This window comes from Cibotium barometz, chromosome 40 (genome assembly GCF_041138505.1).
Source record: "Cibotium barometz isolate CiBa-2024 chromosome 40, ASM4113850v1, whole genome shotgun sequence".
Lineage (NCBI taxonomy): Eukaryota > Viridiplantae > Streptophyta > Polypodiopsida > Cyatheales > Cibotiaceae > Cibotium > Cibotium barometz.
The window spans coordinates 15,661,113-15,670,773 of NC_141085.1; the positions used below are offsets into that span (position 1 = coordinate 15,661,113).

Consider the following 9,661-nt stretch of genomic DNA (forward strand, 5'->3'; position numbering starts at 1 on the left):
AGCTGAGTATAAAAGATTATTCGGTGAACGTTAAAGAGCTTGCAAATGCTCTTCCTTTTAATGGATCACCAATAAATGACAATGATGTGATATTGGTGACCTTGAATGGCCTTGGCAAGGAATCTAGTCAATTTTAGACCTCCATTGGAGTTTAAGAGAAAACTGGTTGATATCCTCATCCATGGGGTGATGAATATTGATGGAGGTTCATTCTCTAGGAATTCACATGAGCAAGCCTTCTACTCATATATATATATAGAAGTAGATGTAAATTATCATCTAGAGGCCAAGGTGCAAGCCGTTTTGGAACAAAAATCATGGGTAGCAAGAACAAGTACTATGTGAGAACCACACGATTCATCAAGTCGGTCCACATCTACTTCACTATGGTGGACAACAAACTAGTCCATGTGGTGTCAAGTGGAAAGGACATTACTAGTGGTAGTAAAGAGAAAAATATACATGCCTCAAGAAAAGGAAAAGAGAAAGTTGATGATTAGTCCAAAAATGTATATAACATAATAGGTGAGCGCAAAAATTGATGACTTATCTGGTGAGTCAAATCTGGACATAGATAACGAATTTGAAATACCGTCTATCTACACATCGAGTGTAAGGAAGACAAGGTCTATGCAAGAACCAACAAGGAGATCTTCAAGAGTCAGATATCCAAGGCACATGCTTTCTTATGATGGTTTTGGTGCTATGCATTACGCATACATGACACATATTATTATATATGATATTGAGCCCACTTGTGTATGGGTCATAAACACTAACAAGAGGAAATGGATGATGAGATAAATGCATTAGATGAGAATCATACTTGGAATCTAATTGCATCACCTAAGAATGGTTAAGATTAAACACAATTCAAATGGTTTCATAAGCAAGTACAAAGCAAGGTTGGTTGCAAAAGGATTTGCACAAACTTATGGGATTGACTATGAGAAAACATTTAGTCATATTACAAAGATGATATATGTGACTTCTTTGTTGGCAGCATCTGGAGAATGGACATTACACCAAATGATGTCAAGAATGCATTCTTGAATGGTGAATTACAAGAAAAAGTGTATATGGTACAACAACCAAGTTATGAGTATCTGAAACACCTAGATTATGTTTACACATTAAAAAAGGCTTTATATGGATTAAAGCAAGTACCACATGCATGGACATACAAGAGTAGTCACTATCTTGTTTCTATTGGGTTTAGCATAACAAAACTAACCATTGTTTATATATAAGACACACAACCATTGTGATTTATGTGGATGATTTGATTGTGGTTAGAAACACTAGTGAGATTGTACATGTAAAGCAATAATTAATGGAAAAGTTTAAAACAAAATTAAAAGATCCAAGACAGTTGAGATATTTTCTTGGAATTGAATTCTTTAAGACTGAGATGGATATATGGTTGATGCAACAACAATATGGCTTAGATATGTTATCCAAGTTTAGTATGACAAGTTGTAAAGTGATAAGTACTCCCTCGGAACAAAATGTGAAGCTCAAAGTCGATGTGGGGGAGGAGCTTGAATTTCCTATCACATAATACATTGACGGAAGAAGATGTTCACGTTGCATCACTGCTAAATGATGTGAAGGTGTTGGAAGACAGTGTTGATCGTGGCGAGTGCCACTTGGTGCATAACCATGGCTGGCATTGACTAGTTTTGACTGGTGTGTGCCTAAATCTATTGAATTCACTCCCAAAAGCGTTGACCGCATGCCTCCAAAAAAAACTTTAGGTTATTTTAAGGTTGGTCCAGATCCACGGTGTTGTCCACTAGGACTTGCTGCCCAACTCCAAGGTGACAGGTGTGGTGCTGAATTGCAATGGGCATGACCACCTGTGTACGTGTGGGTTGCTTGTGTAAAAGATCTTGTCCACTTCTCATTCAACAAGGCTATGCTCGCCCACAAAAGTGAACACCACAAACTTGCCAGCTTAATTACGATAAATCAAATTGAGCAAAGTTCATTGGGGCCATTGCACGGAAACCACACGTGGCAACAGACGCTATGTTTTTTTTTGTACTTTTTTGTTAACTTAAGGCTTGAAAATAACAAGAAATAGATATTCACACCCGGCTTGTGTATACAACTCACACACACCGCACATTGACCTCTGGGATAGCACTCATCCTCTTCTACCAACTGAGGTACTGCATGCAGTTGTTGCCAAGTGGAGTGATTTTTCATCTGTGCAAAATTATTCTCACTATTCTTGCCCTTGCCATAGCATTCACTCGCGTGTCACTCTCTGTGGCCATCTCATTTTGCCACATGGAAGGAGTATACAAGGGAGGACAGGCTGCTGCACAGCAGCAACGGGTCCCCACTAGTAGTATTTTAAATGTGCAAATTGCAGCCACGGGCTTACGCTACCCAAGTGAATTCGCAAAGTGCAATTCAAACAAGAATTTGAAGTTCGTTTTTTAATTCAGAAGGAAAAGAAATTTGAAGTTCGTTTTTTTTTAAAAATTCGCGGAGATTAATATGAGATAATTTAAAATTGAAGATTGGCTTGCACTACTAACTTGTATCACTCGCCATTCTTTGCATGGCCATCATTGCCATGGTGATCACCTTAAAGGGCATAATATCAGGTAAAGCCATGGTCTGTCTCGTTCCCTGAAGCCCAAAATCCAAGTAAACTTACCATAGGACCAAACTGAGTATCACAGAGGGTCAGCCCAAAAGAGGATTCCTCTCGGAGCCCTGCAATTGGGATTGGTCAGAATGGGTTCCAAGGTCCATATTTGTTGAGTACAAGCAGACATTGCCATAGCTTGGGAGTACTTCCAGAAGAACTTGAGTACTCACAGAGGATACCTGCATGGTAGCTTGGACTGATGTAAATGCTCTTTTTACCGGAGCTTGAGTTGATGTGGGTGTAGTTTCAGTAGATAGCTGTAACATGGCCAGCTTTAAAGTGTTTTCTACCGAGCATCATCAGAAGTGAAGGGTATCAGCAGGCTTCCTGACCACAGAATCATGTGCTGCTTCAGGCTGGCTGCTGATCGCAATCCTTGGAACTACAGGCAGCTTCAGATTGATTGGGACTCACCGGAACATGGGTGGCTTCGGGCTGATCAGAACCCACGGGAGCACCTGCAGCTTCGGGCTGATTGGAAACCATGGGCGCACAGGCAGTGTCAAGCTGATCAGAACCCATGGGAGCACCAGCAGCATCAGGCTGATCAGAACCAGATGGAGCACATGCAGCATCAGGCTGATCAGAACTGGCGGGAGCACGGGTGGCTTCGTACTGATCGGAACCCATGGGAACAAAGGCTACTTCGGGGTGGTGGGAACCCATAGGAACATGGACGGCTTCAGGCTGATCAGAACCCACCATAACATGAGCAGCTTCATGCTGATTGGAATTTGTGGAGACACAGGCAGGTTTGCGCTGAGCAGAACCCGTGGGAATACCAGCAGATTTACGCTGAGCGGACCCCAGGGCTGAAGACTTGGCAGTTTCAAAGTAATCAGAGCTAATAGAAGACTCTTCAAAAGCTTGCCACTTTTTGAGAGCTTCAGAAAGACTCATATCCACATCAAAGTCCTCTTTGTCTGTATTCTCAGCAGCTGGTTTCCACCTCTGAACTAGAGGAGAAAGAATATTCACAGTGCGGCTCATGTCTGGGCGTTTGTTGGGATCCCGCACAGTGCAATGCCCGGCCAACTCTGCAACCACCCAGATGCTCCGCAAGCTCTCCTCGCCCACCTCCATCACTGGATCAATACCTTTTCTTTTGAACTTCTCCTTGTCAGCAATCAAAGTTTTGAACAAAGTGGCCAAATGCACACTATCTGTTGCCTGAGTTTTGTCCAATGCTTCACGGCCGGTGATGAGCTCCATGAGCACCACCCCAAAACTATAGACATCGGCTTTTCTTGTAACACGGCCAGTGGCTGCAACAGGACAAAAAAAGAACAAACTTACACCACTGCCTTAAATAAGAGATATATAGTGATGCTAGTTGGCAAGTGAACCATAACCATACCGTTAAAATCCACCTTCTATATTGATGTTAGTTGGCATGTGAACCTAACCACACCATTAAAAGTTTCCTAAAAGATCACTCTCTATGGTGATCCTGAAAACAGATTGACCCTTGCAAACCGCTGATGCGATTTGCCAAACTCTTGTGTTAGTTTACTTTAATCATTTCCCCTTTGATGATCTTGTAGAGGGCTTACCAGCATACTCAGGAGCCAGGTATCCAAAGGTGCCCGCCAGCCTCGTCTCTAGAGAGACTTTACCTTCAGGTGCCAGCTTCACTAAGCCAAAGTCAGAAACCTTAGCTCTGTAGTCATTATCCAACAAGATATTGGATGGCTTCAGGTCTCTATGAATGAAGCTTTTGTGAGCAAGCCCATGCAAATACTCCACCCCTCTTGCCACATCCAAAGCTATCATGAGACGTTTTTCCCAGCTCAGGGGGGTTAAACCAAGCTCTTTCCAATCAAACAAATGCTTGCTTAGAGTGCCCAAAGGTAGATACTCATATACAAGGAGCCTTTCAGTGCCCTCTATGCAATAGCCTAAAAGGGTCACTAAATGCCTGTGTCTCACCTTAGTTAGCACAGAGATTTCCACTTGGAACTCATTCAAACCTTTGCTGCTTGATTGGGATGCTTGCATTCTCTTTACAGCAATCTTGGTGCCGTCCTGTAGCTCCCCTTTGTACACCACTCCATAGGCACCTTCTCCAAGCATGTTGTCTTGGCTGAAATGGTTGGTTGCATTGCTTAACACTTGAATGGACATTTGAAGATTGTCGACCTGATCCGATGCTTGAATGGCATTGTTCCCATGGATTGCTTGAATACCTCCATTAGATTTCTTACCAATGACATCAACCTCAACCTTGGCAGAGCCTTCACCTCCATCTTCTACAACATGTCCCCTCTCCAACCTTGATAAGAACATGTATCTTGCAAAAGCAATACCCGCCATGAGAAAGAGAAGAGCAATGACCCCAAGCACTGCTCCTGCTATGACTCCAAATGCCACCGTTTTTCTTCTTCCTTCTTTGGGTGTTTTCTCTGGAGCAGCAGTGGGCGGTCTTTCAACAATTGACGGAGCCATAGATGGGATAGGTGGCAAGGAGCTGTTGATGTTAGGATTTCCTGAGGTATTCAATTGAACCTGCGTGGAATTGAACGTGGGAATGGGACCATGAAGATTGTTGTTACTCACGTCAACTAGCACAAGGAAGTGAAGGGCAGTGAGAGACATAGGAATGGTACCTGTGAGATTATTGTCACTCAGCATAAGCTTGGTAAGGAGGGTAAGGTTTGCTACATCTGGGGAAATAGTACCACTAAGGTTAGCACTTTGGAGCTTGATGATTGTAACATCCTCCTTTCCACCGTCACAAATTATGCCATGCCATGAACAAGGGTCATTGCCTACCCACGATTTCACCAAGGATGTTGGGTAGTATAAACTTGATAGAAAGTTTAGTAGGGTGTTAACTTGGGGGGCACAAGGTGTTCCAACTGAGGATTGGCAGAAATAATTTCCTGAATAGGTGTAGTTTGAGGAGCTGGTAATGGAGGGCATAGCCGGTATGGACCCATCTAGCATGTTGTTCTGGACATTGAGAAATCTAAGAGACAATGAGGTTGCAAAAGTCGAGGGTATTTGCCCCACTAATTTGTTGTTGTTAAGCCTAACTTCTTGTATGGAGGCTGCTAAGCCCAATGATGGTGGTATTGGGCCAGATAAGGCATTTTGATGTAGCCATAGCACTTGGAGAGAGGGCATGGCACCCACCACATCGATAGGACCAGAAAGTATTGAAGGGAAAACCTGATCATTGAGCTCTAGCCTCACAAACCCAGCTCCATTGAAGGAGGCTGGAATGCTACCACTGAGCTGATTGTAAGCAAGTCTAAGCTCTCTCAAGCTAGGCATGGATCCTAGGAATGATGGGATCGGCCCGGTAAGATAGGTCCCTGTAAGGATAAGAGTATGCAGCCCCAATGCATGTGAGATATCATCAGACAGACTCCATCCTTTGCTGGAATTGAGAGGGTTTCTCTCAAGGTTAAGTATTGTTAAGGATGTGACCCCATTGAAGAAATCGGCCGGGATGGAGGTGAACTGCTGATCACCCAAGTATGCAGTTTGGAGATTGGCCAGACCCCTGAATGTGGGCAGGGGTCCAGAGAAATTGTTGCCCTGGAGGGCGATTTGCTCCAAATTGGAAAGGCCATTAAGATTGGAAGGGAGCCTTCCTGCTAACCCTGCACCTCCAAATTGAAGCTGGGTGACCTTAGACCCGCTGCAGATGACATGGCTCCATTGGGCTGCACATGGGTCACTGCCAACCCAATTGGCCAGCTTGCGAGGATCGGTCACATTGCCCAGGATGGCCAAGAGTACTGCCAAATCAGACCCATCTGTTGCACAAAGGCAAGGCAAGGCAAAGAGCAAGAGGTGACCCAACAACAAGAGCACTGTATAGGGCAGGAACAGAAAGCAAAAAGCTCTCTCCATGCAAGAAAAAGCAAAACCCACAGAGGCAAAAAGAGAGGGAAAAAGAAGAAGCAAAAAGCTCCTCTGAGTAAGAATACAATGAACAGTGTTAGCACCCTAGACATGGAAGAGACCAGCCTTTTCCTGCGAACAAGAAGAAGACAATGGCATGCCGCCAAAATCCCTAATTGACGATGATGATGATGATAAGACATTTGATCGGACAAAAATTTTGAAAAAAAAATACCTCATTAATCCTATGCCTTGATCTGCCTTCCCATCATTGCAAATGTCGCCCAGGTTGTGCAACTCCCAAAGCTCCCTGTCTCCGTCTCCATAATACTTCCCCTCGCGCCGCCCCCGACTCCACACCACATTTTTCATGCTTGCTCCTTAACGTTTTGCATGTCAACCCCATGTCCCCATTCATACTTCCTCCAAATTTTTTATTTTAATCATGACATGGCCCCTTGAGAAGACAAGGTAAGTTAAGCTTAGCCTTGATCTTGTTCAAGTCCAAGAAAAACCTTCTCAAATTGATGAGAGAAGGGGGTATGGCTAGTGGATACGGTAGCACCCTTTCTCCTCTCACACCCGGGTTCGATTTTGGCCCACCCCTCATCACTCCGTAGAGGGGCGAAAAAAGAGTGTTTGTTGTACTCCGTGATGGAGAGAGAGAGAGAGAGGGGGGGGGAGGAGGAGAGAGAGGGAGAGGGAGAGGGATTACTTTCTCAAAATTTTCAAGATCTAGTTATAATTAGATTAAAATTTGAAGAAAATGCTTGTACAAAATTACTATTTCCTCTTCAAAAGGACCAACATCAAGCTCAGTGACATTCCTGAACACAACACTGGTTATAGAAAACTACCCTTATCCTCAATGATGTTCAAGAATGAAGAGTATTACAATCCATAGTAACGAACCTTGTGATGTATGCTTTCTCTCTTTGGCATACTTGCTAGGCAATAGGTCAAACTAAAGTGTTATGTTTACATGTTTTTTTTCTATTTGATGTCTTCAAATGTAAGAATGACAATGCTTGTGCTGTTAGTAAAATCAATTTACATTCTCAAAGACGCATCTACGTAAATAGCTTGTTTTAAGATTAAAATGGCCCTTTATGTGAGATACCATGTTCCCAACATTCACCTTAGGAGGTTCAGCACTTAAACCCTTGTATAGTGCATGTGTTCAAGAATGGTTGAAAACCCCCTCTACACTTTTTACTAGTTTGGGAACCCGTGCTTCGCACGTCTTTTTGAGGCTTCCAAAATCAAATTCTGCCCAAACCTCCTCCTTCTCTTCCCGAACCTCCAAGTTCTTACCACATGGCAGCTTTGTGAAACTCTTCCTTAAGACAATATAGAGAAGACTTTTCATGCATCCTTAAAAAAGAAGCAAGTAAAAGCGTCTCCTTTTTTAACTTTTTGGACCCCTTATGCTTGCATTTATTTTTTTATAATCCAACAGGAAAGAAAATTCTTTTTTTTTTGAACTCTTGTGCCCCCGCTGCCCCCCCCCCCTTTTCCTCGGCATGCTCGACCATTTCCCCTTCTTTTATATTTACAAACCATGCTCCCTTCATCAAAAAGACAACAAATTAATTGGTCTTTACTTTCTTAAAATATCTAAAAACTTTCAACCCATTCGTGCAAATACTCTACTATCATGTTTTTAGGTAGGCATTAATTATGAAAGTTTACATGCAAGTACTCTATTCATGTGATTTATTGGATATAATCCCTATTTCTCCTGCATCCTCAAGCAGAAACAATGAGGATAATGAAAGTTTGTTATGCAGCATGTCGTTAATGCCATGTGTGAAAATGTTGAAGCAGCACATAAAGATGATGTATGGTACGTTGATTCAGGTGCTTTGAACCACATGACGTCATGGGGACTGGTTCAAGGAGATGAAAAACCTTGAAAGACCAGGTTTTGTGGAAACAGGGGATGACACTGCTCATCCAATTGCCCATGTTGGAGATGTGCCATTGTCTATGCAGGATGGCAAAGTGAAGTACCTTGCAGATGTACTTCATGTTCCAAATATAACAAAGAATCTGGTCTCAGTTGGCCAGATGATTGAGCAGGGTTTGCAGGTTCGGTTTAATCTTGATGGATTGTTATGTTGAAGACTTTAAAGACAAGTGCAGGTTGGTTGCAAAAGGTAACAGAGTGGGCAGAATGTTTACATTGAATGTAAACATGCCTGAAGTGAGTGCTGCAATGTTTGCAAATGGTTTACGAATTGTTGCAGACACAGACATTTGAAATAAAAGAATTGGACATGTGAATGTGCAGAGAATGAAGTCTATGCAGACTAAAGGAATTGTGACAGGGCTGCCAAAATTTAAAGTTGAAGGTATGCAGAGAATATGTGAAGCATGCCAATTTGGAAACCAAACAAAGCATGTATTTTCACGTAACAGAAATGTGAGTAGAAATGCACTAGATGTTGTGCATTCAGATGTATGGGGTCCTACGAAGACCATGTCTATGGGAGACTGCAGGTATTATGTGATATTTATTGATGAACCACACAAGGAAAGTGTGGGTATACTTCATAAAGGAGAAGGGTGAGGTGTTCACTCACTTTCAGAATTTCAAAGTTATGGTTGAAAAGCAAACAAGGAAATATGTAAAGTGCCTAAGGTCAGATCTCCAATGAGTTCTCTAAATTTTTGAAGAAAAATGGTATTCGGAGACAGTTTACATGCACATACACTCCGCAGCAAAATGGAGTTGCTGAGCGAAAAAATAGGCACATTGCTGAGATTGGGCGAGCAGCATTGATGGAAGAGAAGAATATGCTGCATAGCTATCGGGCTGAGGCTGTTTCTACAGCAGTTTACATCATGAACAGAACTCCAACTGCAGCCATACATGATGTAACTCCAGAGGAGAGGTTTACAAGCAGAAAACCTGATTTGTCTCATCTGAAAGTCTTTGGATGCATTGCATATATGCATGTGCTAGATGAGCTGAGAACTAAGCTAGATCCAAAAGCTGAAAAATGTGTGTTTATTGGATATTCCCTTGAGCAAAAGGGATACAGGTGTTATAACCCTGCTACACGTGAGTTGAGGGTAAGCAGGGATGTTTTTGATGAGATGAGCAGCTGGTATGCTACTGAAAAAGAAGCTATTGGGGCT

General features: G+C 42.6%; 1 protein-coding gene across 1 annotated transcript; it reads right to left on the minus strand.

Moving 5' to 3' along the window:
* Nucleotides 1–2,517: 2,517 nt before the first annotated feature.
* Nucleotides 2,518–6,771, minus strand: LOC147615243 (receptor protein kinase TMK1-like). The gene is made up of 2 exons (XM_086779299.1): nt 4,219–6,771; nt 2,518–3,930 (listed from the first exon to the last, which is right to left on the minus strand). Exons 1-2 carry the CDS (start codon nt 6,524–6,526, stop codon nt 3,017–3,019), a joined length of 3,222 nt encoding a protein of 1,073 aa, XP_086635425.1. The 5' UTR covers nt 6,527–6,771; the 3' UTR covers nt 2,518–3,016.
* Nucleotides 6,772–9,661: the final 2,890 nt, after the last annotated feature.